General features: G+C 41.9%; 1 protein-coding gene across 1 annotated transcript; it reads right to left on the reverse strand.

Annotated features, from left to right (window-relative positions):
• Positions 1-5,896: 5,896 nt before the first annotated feature.
• On the reverse strand, positions 5,897-8,012 carry LOC140246709 (NLR family CARD domain-containing protein 4-like). Its single transcript, XM_072326046.1, has 2 exons — positions 6,746-8,012; positions 5,897-5,931 (listed from the first exon to the last, which is right to left on the reverse strand). The coding sequence occupies exons 1-2, from the start codon at positions 8,010-8,012 to the stop codon at positions 5,897-5,899; spliced, it is 1,302 nt and encodes a 433-aa protein (XP_072182147.1).
• Between the last annotated feature and the right edge of the window lie 11,202 nt (positions 8,013-19,214).

Raw genomic sequence — 19,214 nt, forward strand, 5'->3', positions numbered from 1 at the left:
TTTTGTAAAAACAGAGTATAAAAGTCGCGTTTATAGAGAATTTAAAGTAAATTTCTAGGGAATTAACATATTGAAAAAATCAGTTGGAAGGACTATTATCATAACATACGGGAGTACATTAATAATGTGATGGTGCGAGATCCTCGGCGAGGGAGCGAAGCGACCGACCGGGGGGAGGGTGTGGGAGGGGGGATACCCCCTCCCACGGTAGGGACCTTTTGTGAAAACAGAGTATAAAAAGTCGCGTTTATAGAACATTTAAAAGCAAATTTCTAGGGAATTAACATATTGAAAAAAAAAATCATTTGGAAGGGCTGTGATCTTAACATACGGGGGTATATTATGTGATGGTGTGAGATCCTCGTCGAGGGAGCGAAGTGACCGAGCGGGGGAGGGTGTGGGAGGAGGATACACCCTCCCACGGTAGGGACTTTTTGTAAAAAAACAGAGTATAAAAGTCGCTTTTATAGAGCATTTTGAATTGAATTTCTGAGGAATTAAACATAGTAAAAGAAATCACTGCGAAGGACTATGATTATAACTTACGAAAACTTTTCATTTCACTATAAGTACGGGCAGAACGAGCGAGCCACTTTCACTTTGCAATTTATCTGAAATGTACTCAGTAAAAGCTTAAACGTGATCGCATCGTTCGAACAATTAAAAATATTCTTATACTGCTAGAAAACAAAGAAGAAAATGAAAAATGTAACGTTTACTAAAGGTATGTTTCAGCGGGCACACTCGAGGACACGAGGCTACCATCTATACACTAAATTTACTCATAAGTTCCTATTAGTGTATAGATACAATACTGTATGTTGTTAGTGTATTATAATTTTTGCCCCGTCAGGGGCGAAAATTTTCTGCATTTTCAGTTATAAAATTACTACATTTAGACAAGAAATACGCCTTTATTGTTCATTTTGGTCTTTAAATCAGTGATTGATTATTTGTTACAGGGGGCACTTGGGGGGGGGGGGCAAAAACTCGTTTTGCCCCCCCCCCCCAAACATTTTGTTTGGGGGGGGGGCAAGTGCCACCCCTGCCCCCCCCCCCCCACCCGCTTCCGGCGCCCTTGGTCACAACAGCTGACCACTCTGGTCATGAACATGTCTTTATAAACCGTTTATTGTCATACAAGTCATAATGATTCAATTAAACAGTAGTGAGCTGTTGCAACGACACGGTCGTTTTAAAGGTATAAGATTTCATTCTCTTCAAGCCTTCAAGCGGATATAGAAAAAAAAAATCATACACTTTGTGGTAAAAGCACCATATTTGGTACACATGTACATGATGCCAATACAAGTCATTTCTGATATGGAAGCCACTCTGATTCTCCCTTTGGCGGCCGTGGCGGCCATTTTTCAAAATGGCCGCCATGTGATATAGCAATGCTGTGTATTTTGGAAACTATAAGTCCGATTGTTGTGATTCTTGTACCAAAGTATAGGTTTTGAGGGTCAAGCATTCCAATAAAATGATTTTTGAGAGGATAAAACCATGGCAACCTACTTATTGATGGCCATTTTGAAAAAAATATGGCCATCATGCTAGATATAACATATCCTTAAAACGTATGGACAAATGGTCATGACTCTGGTACCAACTTATATGTTTTGGGGTCAAGGATTCTGATAAATTGAACTGTAAGTGAATATGAATCGTTTCATCCTACGTTTTGGCGGTCATTTTAATAAATATGGCTGTCATACAACAGATGATGAATATTGTATATCTTCGAACTCAAAAGATAATCACGATTCCAGTGTAAAAGTATAGTTTTTGGGTGAAGGTTTTCAATATGATGATGTTTTAGCAAAGGGAATATGTTCATGACATCCTTTGTTTTGGCGGCCATTAAATAGTGTACGAGTGTTATGAAAGCGGGATGGCCATTGTGGATTGATTCTGGTGTGAACGTTTGTTTTAGGGGTGAGCAATTACTTGTTCACTCATTTTTAGTATTCTAATGTGGGACATCTGGGCATAGTTAACTTTGTAAGCATTTTGGAAAATATGCTCAACTTCCTTTATAGGATTTCTGTGTGTACAGTGTATGTGAAAAACATGATCTTCACAATTTCATGTCTGAAGTACATATTAATCAAGATTATATATTTTCTAGAAATATTATAGACTCTCGCTTTCTCTGGTCCCTGGAAAATCATAGTTTCCAACCAATTAGTACATCTGTTTTCTTTGGAAAAATGACACTAAGTGTGAGAAAACTTATAAAACTTCTTGGGTCACTTACATCAAATGTAAACACACTATATGTATGTCTATAAAATCCATGATTGACCAGGCTGTTCTGATACTTATAACTACATTGAATCTTATACATAAAACGATAAAGTAAATAGTGGCAGTGGGCAGGTCCTTCTGGTCCTGTACGGGTAGAAAGACGTCCCCGCCCTCCACGAGTCTCCCGTTTCCTTGCGGGCAGTGTTTTGGTTAATCAAAGGCTAGGGAGTAAACCTTATCCAAATCCGGAGCGGAACCCCTAAGGCGGTTAGGTGTCGTAGTTCATCATCTCTCCGGCAAATATAATAGGTATTATACAATACATCTTTATTGGTTTACATCTAATTGTCATTTGCAGCTCCACATGAGTCTACTAGCAAAATATAAACTACAAGAAAAATTACGCTAATTTATGAATTTAAGGAAATCCTCAAAGAAATACAATTTTTCAGGTTCATAATTATTGGAAGATAAAACTGCAGAATAAAATATTCAGTAAATCGATCTTACTTACCGGCACCAGTAGAAATACTGAAGATGTTCTCTAAAGCGCACCTGCATCTATATATGCATTCACGTTCATCGCCGCTCAGCAATGGATGATCAGGAACAATAATTATTTTGGATTGTCAGAGCTAATTCGATTCCTTCATATGATTCCTTATGATTTTGTGTAACAGTTTTGACAAGGTCATACTATGAAATAATGAACAAGAACTGAAAACAAACCTTAGAAATCAGTAGGTCTTATAAGACTGCAATAATCATGTCTTTGTGGCTGGAAACTATGACAGTACACTAATTGTACTTTCCTGTCTATGCATCCAAAATTGGGGGAAAGTCTTCTATTCCATTCTCACCATTTTATTCTACCTTTGATATTCAACATAATTATCTTTAGTATTCCAGGTATGTAACAATTGTACTTATGTGATGTTCAATACCTACTTGAATAGTGAATGTGATAGAGGTATGGTCAATCAACAACAATCAATGAACAATAAAGAACTAAACGCCGCAACGACATAGGAGGTTCATTTACCAATAATAGGTGAACGATTCTTGTCAATGGGACAATACATATGGCAAGTGAGGGTGTATCAATAATACATACAGGGTGGCCCCTCAGAAAATGGAAACGAATATTTTTCAAAAACCAAAACGAAATTGTCCAATTTAGTTGAGTACTTTTCTTTCTAGACATGTTTTTGTTAATCATTAATTTCTTACTCTATTTTATCAAAGCTCAGCAACGGAGACTACCCAACATTGAAGGTCAATTTTCGACAATAATCCTATTCAAGCATTCCACATTGTGTTGTGCGGCCTCAATTCTTTGTTAGTCTCCCAAGTGGCTTTTGTTCGATGCTGAAATTTGTTAAATTGAGCTAAGAAATTTACGCTCGACCCGTCTTTACAAAAACATCTGTAGAATGAAAACTACTCAACCAAATCGGATGATTTTGGTGTCATTCTTCTTCTAGATAAATTTTCTACAACTCTATGTCATACATTTTGGCATCAAAGTAATGCAAATGTGCAGATATTTGCGAAAACTCGCGTTTCCGTTAATTCTAGTCCACACTGTATATAATGTGTGTGTGTGTGTGTGTGTGTGTGTGTGTGTGCATACTCTATGGACATGAAAACGAAATGAGTTAGTTCTATTCATCAACAAATGCTTGTTTAAAATCATTGACCCCAATTAGTTTCAGAGACGTACAGTGTATATATTGCGGTGGCCATATTTTAAAATGGCAGCCAAAACATAGGATGTGATGGTTGTATACACGAAAATGTGTATCCATATAAATAATTGAACCTCTTTGTACCAGAATCATGAAGATGCATCCATTGGTTTTAAAGATATATGAATAGAATGTAGAGCGGCAGCCATGTTTAACTGGAGGGAGGCCATATTTATTAGACGGCCGCCAAAACAAAGGATTGGATGAACCTATTCACTTTGCTAAAACACCATTATATTGAAAACCTTCACCCCAAATCTATACTTTTACAATTGAATCGTGATTATATATTCATTGAGTTCGAAGATAGACAATATTCATTATCCGTTGAATGGCAGCCATATTTATTAAAATGGCCGCCAAAATGTAGGATGAAACGATTCATACTCAGAGTTGAATTTATCGGAGTCCTTGACGCCAAAAACATATAACTTGGTATCAGAGTCATGACCCTTTGTCCATACGTTTAAAGGATATGTTGTATCTGGCATGGTGGCCATATTTTTTTCAAAATGGCCGCCAATAAGTAGGTTGCCATGGTTTTATCCTCTCAAAAATTATTTTATTGGAATCCTTGACCATCAAAAGCTATACTTTGGTACAGGAATCACGACAATCGGACTTATAGTTTCCAAAATACACAGCATTGCTATATCACATGGCGGCCATTTTAAAAAATGGCCGCCACGGCCGTCACAGGCAGAATCAGAGTGGCTTCCATATCAGAAATGACTTGTTTTGGCATCATATACATGTGTACCGAATATGGTGCTTTTACCATAGTGTGCATGATTCACCCTATATGTGCCCTTTATCCGCTAGACTATTCGACTGAATGCAAATGTTGCACAACCAATCACAACCAATTACTACAATATTATGGAACTGCATACGACCAAGGTTGTCATTATTTTGTTGTGTGGGGAATACGGAGATGACCTTCGAATGCTCGCACCCTTTAGAGAGTTTGAATGGTTCAAGATGTTTTCCGCGGGATCTGCATCCGTAGTTGAGTACCGAATGGATGATATCATACATTGATATTTAATATAAATGTTCCTATTTTGGTCCGACACCAACTTTGCCCCTTCCTTGTGGATGGGGTAAACAGCCTCCGAAGACAGGCACAGACGACAAAGAACCAGAGGGCAAATACATAGGCGAGTGATTGGGCACGAACGTTATATTGTCACTAGGCCAAAAGCGAGCTGGTTCTTTCTTAAAATCGTTAAAATTACCCAATCCATAATTTTAATAAGTTTGTGTTTGTTATCGTTTTCCCTATTGTTACAATGACAGTGATTTTTATTTTACATTCATCCAGTTACCTTTCAGTCATTTTCATTTTTTTAAACAACTGATATAGACATTCGAAGCAATATAAACAGAAAGAATGTCTGAAAACGTATTCTTTAACATAAACATTATTATCATTATTCGTGTCATTCAAAGTGGCAAAATAACAACATACTGTTGTAAGAACCCATAGTCAGTCTGAATTTTTTAATAATCAAGTTATGGAACTAGAGTCAAGACGTCTTACCTGGCAGTTTGAAGCCTTTGTACCCATAATCATATAGAAGTCGGTGTGTAATCGTGGGTTTTCCAGTGTAACTTTGCGCAGTACAGAGCTGGAACACATACCCTCCGCCAAGTACCGTGACACAGTTTTTCCGCAACTCACATCATTAATAAGTAACGTTTCCTGAAGGGAACGATTGACGAATGGTAGTAAAATTAAAACAACAACAACAACACGAACAACAACCAAAGAATATGCATATTTTAGGGGTGGGCAATTGGAAGGAAAAATAAAGACCAAACAAACATACAGCATAGAGAGTTGTAACGGACCTTCCTATACAGCACCATCCCTGCTAAATTACCCATCGTAAATACTATCCCTGCTGGAAAGAGCACATTTTCCGACACTCTGAAACATATGAAACACAGTGTGAAATATCGTTACACTGTAGATTCGGGCCCTTTTATAGGGTGAGCAGATATTCGCGAATCATCAATTCACATTATAGAACAGAATAATGTTATGTGATACACACTCACACACACGCACACACACATACAGCAAAGAGTGGAAAATAATTTCCACACTGTCAATTATTGGTCAAATATGCGGGAAAAAAGTGTGAATACACTGCGGGAAACTGCGTTCCTTTCGAGCAAGGGATAGCTAGTCAGTATGATAACTCGAGTTGGTAAACAGCACCTCAGTGTAATTATGATCAAACTGACATGATCACGACCGCACCATTTTCGCAACTGTGGAGTCTTACAAAGAAACAGCAATTTGGATGAACGTTTCACACACACACACACACACACACACAACAACAACAACAACAACAACAACAACAAAAACTGCGACGCATCTGCATGATGATAGGATATCGGTATAAACCACTCAAAACATATAATGCTTTGGAACGATAAAAATATTTAGCTTCTTCAAAACTCTAAATTGTTTTCCCCGTAGTCCGTGAAGAAACAATTACGACATATTTAAAAATAAACGGGAGTGACAATATGTTATCTAGGCATTCCCTTGACACACACATACACACAAACATGCAATCAAACAATGGAATACAATTTAATAATATTGCAGTATAGTTTTGAAATTGAAATCAAAGGCGTATCACTCACGGCTTGATTACATTTTCCCATGAACACAACACCAGCCTTTGTATGTTCTGACATATCAGGTGATAGGTTGTAATCTTCCCAACGTTTTCCCACTGCACTGGCAGCCTCCTCAGTATGGCATTCAAAGGCAACATCAAGGCAGAAGTACTTATCTCCTTTCTTTATCAAGCCGTCGATGATATCGAGGCCAAGTTCCTTCTTGGAAGCAGAGGAGAAATAGAGAAGGTAGCGGAACTCTTCATATTGACGGAGAAGCTTCTTTTTCACCTTGTTGTACTCTCGGCGATCATCCGAGAACAAAGTGCCAATTTGTTTACCTGCTATATATTCTTGGAACAATTTATGAGGAAATGAAACTGTTGACGAAACTCCTCGATGCTTCCTGTTGAAAGATGTCTCTATTGTCAAAACTCCCACTTTGCAGCATGTTTTCATGGCATCCCGACATTCTGCAAATTGTTTTTCAGGAAATTGAAGCGTCCTTTCTAACAAACCATTCAGTGCTGTCTCGCTTATGGCTTGAACTGCTCTATTAGCTTTTTCTATGTCCTTGTTAACGTTCTCATTCTCTAGATTGTCACAATATTTTGATGCGTAGTGGTCTTTCAGAAAATGTATCATTTCTCCGAAAATCTCCGAAAAAGTTTGCAGTTTTTGCATTTCCTTTCGTCTCTCTTCACTCAAATCGTACCACATGAGGCACAACATTGCACAGTATATGGGAAACGGGGCCATATTCGACCTGATGACATCGTTTTCTTCCATAAAACTAATCAAGTCTTCTGCAAGAGCATGCTCCTCTCTGATCCGAAAGTACCTTCTGATGTAAGCTGCCATATTTCCCGTGTTAAATCCGTCCACGCTGATAAAAGTGTAAGCTTGCGCAAGACTCTTGTCCAGAGTGAACTCATTTGTTCGCCATGGTCTTGTGGTCACTATTACCCTGCATAACTTATATTTATGCAATGCTATAATGTCAATGAACTCACTGCTATTCTTTTTACTTAGTTTTCCATTAAACTCGTCGAATCCGTCAGCCACAAGAAGAATTTTAGCTTGATTGGCTAAAATGTATTCGTCTATTTGGTTAGCTGTGATTGCGTTCGAATCATCGAGATATTTCTTTACAATAACACCGATACTTTCATTGTTCTTGACTTCTCGAAGAGGAATTACGATCACCATGTCCAAATCCTTGAGGATCCTTCCCTGACACCAGTCCCACGCGATCTTGGAACAAAGAGTTGTTTTACCGACACCTCCCTCACCCATGATCAGATGGCGCTTTGAAAGTTCCCCACTTTCAATCTTGGTCAAGAGTTCTTCGAACGCGATTGGTGTTTTACGCATGCCACGTCCGTCTGTTAGGCTCAAATCGGTGTAAATTGCATCCAGATCCGCACATTCCATAAAGTTTAGTGGATTAGCTCTGACAGTGCCACGTGACAAACGGTAATGTTCTTTTAGTCCCTCTTTGCATTGCTGTACCTGTTCCTCTGTAAGTAGCGAGATTGACGATGATCCTTGATTTAGAGAATCAAAACAGACAGGATAAATCAATGCATATCACACAGCATGCATATAGGCACATTAAACATATAACCCTGCACCATAGAACCAACAGACAGTGGCCAGACGTGATTGTTTTGGTTTTTGTGTTTTCTTTGTTTGTTTTTTTTTGTTTTGTTTTGTTGTTTTTTTTTGTTTGTTTGTTTGTTTGTTTGCTTTTTTTTGTTTTTTTTTTTTGTTTTTTTGCTTAAGGGCCGGTTCCGAAAGAGCAGACTGAAAGCTATAAAATGATGTTTATCTCAAATAGACTTTCCGAGATCTAAATATTTGAAAGAAAGCACGCACTCTGGAAAATGTAAACTTTAATGCAATGCATTACTAGCTACACGCATGATATGTAAGAGTCTAAGTGTTTGGAATTGTCAAAAATACCCAAATGTATTCACTTTATAACTGATTTATTTTCACAATTTGAACCACAATTGATCGCTTTTCAGTCTTGTTTGATATATATATATATATATATATATATATATATATATATATATATATATTCATCTTGGAATTTTCCACGTGTTGGACTTCGAATGTTGTAATTATTAGAAGAAAGAGTCTCAAGTACGCCATGGATCCAACGATTACAAAAAAATTTTATTACAAAATTTTCGGTCTGCCTCAGACCTTCGAAGGTCTGAGGCAGACCGAAAATTTTGTAATAAAATTTTTTTTGTAATCGTTGGATCCATGGCGTACTTGAGACTCTTTCTTCTAATATATATATATATATATATATATATATATATATATATATATATATAATTTGTACTGTAATATAAATTGTCTCAGGTCTCAGATCTTATGTAAAGGATAAATATTAGCTAGTCAATGGTTTTTTCTCTTTTCTTTGTTTCTTTGTGAGTGTTGTTTGCATTCATACTCCACAATACCCATCAGTTGCTTATGAACGTGGGAAGATATGCACTGTACAGTGGTTTATGCATTGCGATACAAGGACTTGCTTTGTTTCGAATATTAGAATGGGTTAGGAGATTGCTTTTGAATTGAGTTAAACTTCATTTTAAAGCTCACATTCTGCTCTTTTAGAATAAGAACGGTATTTTTGGGAGGTAGGGGGTGAGGATGGGGATTCACACATTTCGAACTATTCAAGAAAATGTAAGTGAATAGGCGTACCAGGCAACTTAAATTTAGAAATGAAATTAACAAGAGAGCTTATTCATTGGGAGGAGGGGAAGTACCCCCCCCCCCCCTTCCCCGCCTCCCTTCCCGGGCTTCCATTTAGGTGTTCCTGCTTAGAAGAGAAAAGAAACAGAAAATGCATTCCGTATGCATTATAAATATTGTATGTGTGTGTGTGTGTGTGTGTGTGTGTGTGCGAATGTGTGTGTATACTAATTAATAGAGAGAGAGAGAGAATGAGAGTGAGATAGAGAAAGAGAACGTGGGAGGGACAGATATCTCAATGTCACGAACAGACAAGGAATTCGCAGCAAAGCATTCAAGGAGGCCTATGTGCACGCTATGAGTTATGGACGACAATGCACATGTCACTGCATGTATTTTTTGCTTGAATCATCGACTACGGAAGCAAAAGGTCAAAGTCATGCAAACATCCCAACAACACCCAGGTTTAGGGGCGTCACATTGCTTTTTTTTTTTTTTTTTTCAAGGGGATGCGTTTTGACACCAATGGTAACCTGCGAGATTTTTTTTTTTTTTTTTATCAATTTGATTCATTGGTTCCTGTATCATCATGTACATGCATCTTCACACTGCGCATATGTGACCGCGTATCAAAAAAAAAAAAAAAAAAAAAAAACGAAAAAAAAAAAGTCGCACACACTGATTTTGCGTGAGGCCTGAAAATAAGTGAAATGGGTCAAACTAGCCGATCTTGACGTTTTCATATTTTCTAAAAGAGCAAGTCTTCTACATTATGCTAAAATTTGGGATAATAAAACGAACAGGAAAGTGTGTGTGTGTGTGTGTGTGTGTTTGAACCAGTTTATCTCGGACATTTTCGGTTAGTGTGATTAAGTGTGTCTTTAGCGTCCCCTTTTCTTTTCTGAAAAAAAAAAAATCTTGTACACACTCTTCACTTTCAACTCTAATAACTTTTGAAAAGATAATGCTACTGCTTTGAAATCCCTTCATTGTTGTTACTCCGGTGGTTTACTTCCTGTTTTTGTGTCATTAATCGCACAGCCAGCACGGCTTGGTAAAGATTAAGAGCTTTAATAGACACTGTAAGAGCCTCTCTTCTCAGTTCACACTTTTCCTGAGGTTGTGCTTTCTTTCTAATATTTAGATTTGATTTGAGTTATACACCATTTGAAAGCTTAAAGGCAGCCGGTCGTCGCAGGCGATTCGCAGCTCAGTAGAAAGCACGACAAGCTGCTCCTCCCGTTATTGTACCCCCGTACGTACCGAATGCCGAACACGACGCTACGCAGCGCACCAGCGAAAACCAGATGGGGCACGAGCGCCGTGCGAGCTGTCCACTGTAATTTCAACATGGACGCCCGGATACCTACCGAATGGGGCCGAATGGGTGCATGCACAAACCGCACAACAGCCATGCGCATGAATAATCTCTCCCGGTCCGCGACACAACAAGTAGTGAGAGCTGTCGGGTGTACGTACGTACGTATCTGGCTCCAGTCTCTGTTTATATGCACTATGGTGCCAATTTCAGCAATCTAAGCAATAATATTTCAAAATGTCTGAAAATATTATATAACAATATCATGAATTATTCATATATTAACGTTGTTTAATATCTGGTATTTATAAATATGCTTTGATGAAGAAATATTAAAACTCTAAGCTTCATGTATAGCAAGTTGCAATGCATATGGCAATATGGCAGGTTGTTATGATCTCATCGTGCAATGTTGTCTGCTGCGTCAGCTGCATGTGTTATACGTACAGCTTACAGTACGTTGGGCCGGATCTAACCCCGGGACGCTCCGTGTACACAGTTACACACTGTGGGAGCACTGCGTGTTGGGGCTGATCGCAGTTAGGCCGGATCGTAACATAACAAAGTTGATAGAAAGTCGTCGGTACCGGTATGTCAATATCAATATTGTGTGTGGTATGCGTGTACTGTTTGCAATAAAAAGTGCTGTACTGTTTCGGCTTAGCCTTGGCTTTGGTTTAGTAATGAACCCTCACAATGGAGATCAAACAGCCGTCCAACTCGAGGCAACGTATCCACTTGTTTGACGCTATCGACGAGTGGAGAACGCAGAGAGACGTGTTCTTAGCTGGAGGACAAGTAAGAGACCAGAGGGGGAGTGTAGAGCCCACTAATGTCAAAATCGCCCACTAATGTCAAAACAACCACTAATGTCATAACACGTCGACGACAAATGTCAAAACAACCACTAATGCCATAACGCGTCGACGACAAATGTCAAAACAACCACTAATGTCATAACACGTCGACGACAAATGTCAAAACAACCACTAATGTCATAACACGTCGACGACAAATGTCAAAATCGGATCAACCACTAATGTCATAACGCGTCGACGACAAATGTCAAAATTTCCATTTTTACTGCAAATGTCATAACACGTCGACGACAAATGTCAAAATCGGATCAACCACTAATGTCATAACGCGTCGACGACAAATGTCAAAATTTCCATTTTTACTGCAAATGTCATAACACGTCGACGACAAATGTCAAAATCGGATAAACCACTAATGTCATAACACGTCGACGACAAATGTCAAAATTTCCCAATTTTCTGCAATATGTCCTGACGCGTCACAAGGGCGGATCGAGGAATGCCATAAAGGGGAGGCGCCTTTACAAAATCAAAGGTTGGCACGACCCTCGCCCCCCCCTTTCTTATTCTTATTTCTGCTGTGTTCACAAAATAAAGAGAGGGGGGCACTAAAGGGGGATGCGCCCCCTCTAAATCCGCGATTGCGTCAACCACAAATATCAATATTGGATTTACCACAAATGTCATAACACGTAGACCACAAATGTCATAACGCGACACAGTGGCGGATCCATGAATTCCGTAAAGGGGGGGGGGGGGGGGCTTTACAAAGTCAAAGGCTGGCGCGACCCCCTTTTCTTATTTTTGTTTCTGTTAGTGACGGTGCACGAGAGGGGGAAGCGCCCCCTTTCGATCTATCATTGCGTCAACCACATGGAAAAACTCAGTGCTTGCATTACAGGGGCGGATACAGGAATTTTGTAAAGGGGAGGCGTCTTTACAAAGTCAAAGGCTTGCGCGACCTTCCCCCCTCCCCATTTTCTTGTGTTGACGAAATAAAGAGAGGGGCACTAAAGGGGGATGCGCCCACTCTCAATCCACGATTGCATCAACAACAAGTCAAAATCGGGGATTAACCACAAATGCAATAACACGTCGACCACAAATGTCATAACGCGTCACGGGGGGGGGGGGGATCCAGGAATTCCGTAAAGGGGGGGGGGGGGGGCGCCTTTGCAAAATCAAAGGCTGGCGCAACACTGGCGGGTACACCAAGGGGATGAGCCCCCTCTCGACCCATCATTGCGTCAACCGCAAATATCAAAACTCATTGCTTGCATTACGGGGCGGATCCAGAAATTTCGTAAAGGGGAGGCGGCTTTACAAAATTAAAGGCTACCGCACCCCTCCCATATTTTTCTTTTTATCTATGTTGTTTTAACCAAAAAAAAAAAGAAAAGAAAAGAAAGGGGGCACCAGAGGGGGATGCGCCCCCTCCTGATCCAACATTGCGTCAAGCACAAATGACCAAACTCATTGCTTGCATTACAGGGGCTGATCCAGGATTTTCGTTAAGGGGAGGCGTCTTTGCAAAGTAAAAGGCTTGCGCGACCTTCCCCCCTCCCCATTTTCTTGTGTTGACGAAATAAAGAGAGGGGCACTAAAAGGGGATGCGCCCCCTCTCAATCCACGATTGCATCAACAACAAGTCAAAATCGGGGATTAACCACAAATGCAATAACACGTCGACCACAAATGTCATAACGCGTCACAGGGGGGGGGGGATCCAGGAATTCCGTAATGGGGGGGGGGGGCGCCTTTACAAAATCAAAGGCTGGCGCAACACTGGCGGGTGCACCAAGGGGATGAGCCCCCTCTCGACCCATCATTACAGGGGCTGATCCAGGAATTTCGTTAAGGGGAGGCATCTTTGCAAAGTAAAAGTCTTGCGCGACCCTCCCCTCCCCTATTTCTTCTTTTTATTTCTGTCGTGTTGACGAAATAAAGAGATTGGGCACTAATGGGGGATGCGCCCCCTCTCAATCCGCGATTGCGTCAACCGCAAATGTCAAAATCGGGGATTAACCACAAATGTCATAACGCGTCGACCACAGGTGTCAAAATTTTCAAACTAACTGCAAATGCCATAACGCGTCACAGGGGGTGGATCCAGGAATTCCGTAAAGCGGAGGGGCGCCTTAAAAAAATCAAAGGCTGGCGTGACACCCCCCCCCAATGTTCATCTTTATTTCTGTTGTTTTAACATACTATAGTGAGAGGGAGCCAGAGGTGGAAGAGCCCCCTCTCGAATCATGATTGCGTCAACCACAAATATCAAAACTCATTGCTTGCATTACGGGGGCGGATCCAGGAATTCCGTAAAGGGGAGGGGCGCCTTTACAAAATGAAAGGCTGGCCCGACCCTCCCCCTTTTCTTCTTTTTATTTCTGTTGTGTTGACGAAATAAAGAGAGGGGCACTTAGGGGGGGGGGGGTGCGCCTCCTCTAAATCCGCGATTGCGTCACAGGGGCGGATTCAGGAATTCCATAAAAAAGGGGAAGGCTATACAAAATCAAAGGCTGGCACGACCCCCCTTTTCTTATTTTTGTTTCCGTTGGTTTAACATACTATAGTGAGGGTGAACCAGAGAGAGAAGCCCCCCCCCCCCCTCTCGAAAACTCATTGCTTGAAATTATGGGGGGGGGGATCCAGGAATTTTGCAAAGGGGAGGCGTACGTCTTCACAAGAAAGTCAAGGGCTGGCGTGACCTTCCCCCCTCCCCCATTTTCTTCTTATTTCTGTTGTGTTGACAAAATAAAGAGAGGGGAACTGAAGGGGGATGCGCCACCTCATAATCCGCGATTGCGTCAACCAAAAGTCAAAATCGGGAATTAACCACAAATGTCATAACACGTCGACCACAAATGTCATATCGCGTCACAGGGGCGGATGCAGGAATTCCGGAAAGGGGGGGGGGGGGCGCCTTTACAATTTCAAAGGCTGGCGCAACACTCTGTCCCCACCCCCCCCCCCAATTCCTTATTTTTTTTCTGTTGTTTTAACCGAATAATTATAGTGAGGGTGCACCAGAGGGGGATGCGGCCCCTCTCGATCCATCATTGCGTCAACCACAAATGGAAAAACTCATTGCTTGCATTACAGGGGCGGATCCAGGAATTCCACAAAGGGGAGGGGCGCCTTTACAAAATGAAAGGCTGGCGCGACCCTCCTCACTTTTCTTCTTTTTATTTCTGTTCTGTTGACAAAATAAAGACAGGGGCACTAAGGGGGGTGCGCCTCCTCTAAATCCGCGATTGCGTCAACCGCAAATGTCAATATTGGATTAACCACAAATGTCATAACACTTCGAACACAAAATAATGTCATAACGCGTCACATGGGCGGATCAAGTAATTCCATAAAGGGGGGAGGGGGCTGGCGCGACCCCCTTTTCTTATTTTTTTTCTGTTGTTTTAACCTAATATAGTGAGGGTGCACCAGAGGGGGAAGCGCCCCCTCTCGATCCATCATTTCGTCAACCACAAAGGGAAAAACTCATTGCTTGCATTACAGGGGCATATTCAGGAATTCCGTGAAGGGGAGGTGCCTTTACAAAATCAAAGGCTCGCGAGACACCACCCCATTTTCTTCTTTTCGGGCACCATGGGGGATGCGCCCCCTTTCAATCCAGGATTGCGTCAACCACAAATGACTAAACCCATTGCTTACATTACAGGGGCGTATCCAGGAATTCCGTGAAGGGGAGGCGCCTTTACAAAATCAAAGGCTCACGCGACACCACCCCATTTTCTTCTTTTCATTTTCTCTTGTTTTAACAAAATATATAGAGGGGCACCATGGGGGATGCGCCCCCTCTCAATCCATGATTGCGTCAACCACAATGACCAAACTCATTGCTTCCATTACAGGGGCGGGTCCAGGAATTCCGTAAAGGGGAGGGGGTGCACCTTTGCATAATTAAAGCCTGACGCATCACCCCATCTTTTTATCATTTATGTTGTTTTGAAGAAAAAAAGAATAGACGGGGCATCAGAGGGGGATGCGCCCGTCTCGATCCGCGATTGCGTCAACCACAAAATGTCAAAACTCATTGCTTGCATTACAGGGGCGGATCCAGGAATTCTGTAAAGGGGAGGAGCCTTGACAAATTTAAAACCTGCCGCACCCCTATTTTTCATTTCTGTTGTTTTAACAACAACAGAAATGCTTGCTCATTGCTTGTATTACAGGAGCGGGTCCAGGAATTCCGTAAAGCGTAAAGGGGAGACGTCTTCTCAAAATGAAAGGTTGACGCAATCCTCCTCCCCCTTATCAATATCGTCTTATTTCTTTTGTTTAAACGACAGTTAAAGCGGCAGTCTTTAATTGTGTAAAGGAGCCTCCATCACTTTACGGAATTCTGGTTCCGCCCCCTGTAATGCAAACAATGGGTTTTGCCATTAACTTGTGGTTGACGCAGTCGCGGATCTAGAGGGGGACACGGTACCCCCTCCCCGTCTCTATTTTTGTTAATTAAATGAAAAAAAAAAAAAAAAGGCGAGGCAGTTTGCGCAACTTTTTGATTTTATAAACGCTTCTCTCCTTTACGGAATTTGGACCGCCCCTCTAATGCAAGCAATGAGTGTTGACATTTTGTGTTAACCCAATCGCGGATCGAGAGGGGGCTCATACCTCTATGGTGACTCCTTCATTTTTTTTTTAACAATAGAAAAATTAAAAGAAAAAATAGGGGGGTGCGGCAGATTTAAATTTTGTAAAGGCGCTTCCCCTTTACGGAATTCCTGGATCCGTCCCTGTACGGTAAGAAATTAGTTTTGATATTATGGTTAACGCAATCGCGGATCGAGAAGGAGGCGCATCCCCCTCTGATGCCACCTCTCTTTTTTTAAAACAATAATAAAATATGGGGGTGCGGCAGCCATTATAACTTGTAAAGGGGCCTCCCGTTTACTGAATTCCTGGATCCGCCCTTAATGCAAGCAATGAATTTTGACATTTGTGGTTGACGCAATCATGGATTGGGAGGGGACTGGTACATCTCTGGTGCCCCCCCTTTTTTTTTTGTTAAAACAAAAAATGAAATAAATAAAATGGGGGGGGGGGGGGTGGAAGCCTTTAATTTTGTAAAGGTGTCTACCTTTTACGGAATTCCTGGATCCACCCCTGTAATGCAAACGATGCAGCAGCTTTGATTTTGTAAGGGCGCCTCCCCTTAACGGAATTCCTGTATCCGCCCCTATCATGCAAGCAAAAATGAGTTTTGACATTTTGTGGTTGACCGAATCGCGGATCGAGAAGGGAGAGCATCCCCCTCTGGCGCTCCCCTCTCTTTCTTTTCTTTAGTTAAAACAATAGGAAAAATGGAAAAAAATGGAGGGTTGGGGTGCGGCAGTTGTAGTTTTGTAAAGACGCCCCCCCCCCTTTACGAAACTCCTTGATCCGCCCCTGTAACGCGTTATGCCGCATCCCCTTTTTTTATTTCATTTCTGTTGTTTTACCAACAAAACAAAACAAAACAAAAAATAGAGAGGGGGTACCAGAGGGGGATGCTGCCCTCCCCCCTCGATCCGCAATCGCGTACGTCAACCACAAATGTCAAAACTCATTGCTTGCATTACGGGGGCAGGTCCAAGAATTCCTTAAAGCGCAAAGGGGAGACGTCTTTTCAAAATGAAAGGCTTGCGAAATCCCCCTCCCCCTTATTTTTCTTTTTATTTCTTTTGTTTAAACGTTAAAAAAATAAAAACAAAGAATGGGGGTGCGGCAATCTTTAATTTTGTAAAGGGGTCTCCCCTTTACGGAATTCCTGGTTCCGCCCATGCAATGCAAACAACGAGATTTGCCAAAACTTGTGGTTGACGCAGTCGTGGGTCGAGAGGGGGCGGTATACCCCCTCCCCGTCTCTACTTTTGTAAACACGAAAGAAATTGAATTAAGAAAAAGGAGAGGTGGCTTGCGCAGGCATTTGATTTTTTTAATGGCGTCTCCCCTTTACGGAATTCCTGGACCCGCCCCTATAGTGCAATCGCGGATCGAAAGGGGGCGCATTCGTCTCTGCTGCCTTCTTTCATTTTTTAAACAACAGAAATAAAAAGAAAAAAAAAGGGGGTGCGGCTGTTCTAATTTTGTAAAGGTGGCTCCCCTTTACGAAATTCCTGGATCCGCCCCTGTGACGCGTTATGACATTTGCAGTACATCTGGAAATTTCGACATTTTTGTGGTCGACGTCTTATGACATTTTGTGGTTAATCCAATTTTGACATTTGCGGTTGGCGCAAACGCTGATCGAGAGGGGGCGCATCCCCCTCTGGTGCCCCCTCGCTATGTTTTGTTAACGCAACAGAAATAAATATAAGAAAATGGGGTGGGGTCTCGACAGCCTTTGATTTTGTAAAGGTGACTCCCCTTTACGGAATTCCTGGATCCGCCCCTGTAATGCAAGCAATGAGTTTTGATTTTTGTGGTTGACGCAATCAAGCATGGAACGAGAGGGGGCGCGTCCCCCTCTGGTGCCCCCTCACTATATTTTGTTAAAAGCCTTTGATTTTTTAAAGGCGGCCATCCCCTTTACGGAATTCCTGGATCCACCCCTCTGACGCATTATGACAATAGCGATTAGTTTGAAAATTTTGACATTTGTATGTGGTCGACGTGTTATGACATTTATGGTTAATCTCCGATTTTGACATTTTCGGTTGACGCAATCGCGGATTGAGAGGGGGCGCATCTCCCTTCAGTGCCTCCTCTCTTTATTTCATCAAGACAACAGAAATAAAAAGAACGAAATGGGGGAGGGAGGAGGGTCGCACCAGACTTTGACTTTGTAAAGACGCCTCCCCTTTACGAAATTCCTGGATCCGCCCCTGTAATGAGAGCAATGAGTTTAGTCATTTGTGGTTGACGCAATGATGGATCAAGAGGGGGCGCATCCCCTTTGGTGCACCCTCACTATAATTATTAGGTTAAAAACAACAGAAATAAAAATAAGAAAGGGGGGGGGGGAGTGTCTCGCCAGCCTTTGATCTTGTAAAGGCGCCCCCCCCCCCGTACGGAATTCCTTGATCCACCCCTGTAATGCAAGCAATGAGCTTTTCCATTGTATTATGTGGTTGAAGCAATGATAGATCGCGAGGAGGCGCTTCCCCCCTCTCGTGCACCCTCACTATATTAGGTTAAACCAACAGAAACAAAAATAAGAAAAGGGGAGTCGCGCCAGCCTTTGATTTTGTACAGGCGCCCCCCCCCCCCCCCCCCACGGAATTCCTGGATCCGCCCCTGTGTTGCGTTATGACATTTGTGGTTAATCCAATACTGATATTTGTGCTTGACGCAATCTCGGATTTAGAGGGGCGCATCCCCCTTTAGTGCCCCCTCTCTTTATTTTTTTTTTCAACACAACAGAAATAAAAATAAGAAAATGGGGGTGGGGGCGAAGGTCGCGCCAGCCTTTTATTTTGTAAAGCCGCCTCCCCTTTACGGAATTCCTGGATCCGCCCCCGTAATACAAGCAATGAGTTTGATATTTCTGGTTGACGCAATGATGGGTCGACGAGAGGGGGCGCATCCCCCTCTGGTGCACCCTCACTGTAATTATTAGGTTAAAACAACAGAAAAAAAAATTGGGGGGGGGGGGGACGTGTCGCATCAGCCTTTGATTTTGTAAAGGCGCCTCCCCCCCCCCCCTTTACGGAATTCCTGGATCCCCCCCCCCGTGACGCGTTATGACATTTGTGGTCGACGTGTTATTGCATTTGTGGTTAA

This window comes from Diadema setosum, chromosome 3 (assembly GCF_964275005.1).
Source record: "Diadema setosum chromosome 3, eeDiaSeto1, whole genome shotgun sequence".
NCBI lineage: Eukaryota > Metazoa > Echinodermata > Echinoidea > Diadematoida > Diadematidae > Diadema > Diadema setosum.

Bases quoted from the DNA above. Each gene is read 5' to 3' on its own strand.
- LOC140246709 (XM_072326046.1), bottom strand. From the start codon at position 8,012: ATGCGTAAAACACCAATCGCGTTCGAAGAACTCTTGACCAAGATTGAA. The intron at 5,932-6,745 runs GTTGGGAAGATT...CATATGTTTCAG, and splicing joins TGCCAGTGCAGTGGGAAAAC to AGTGTCGGAAAATGTGCTCT.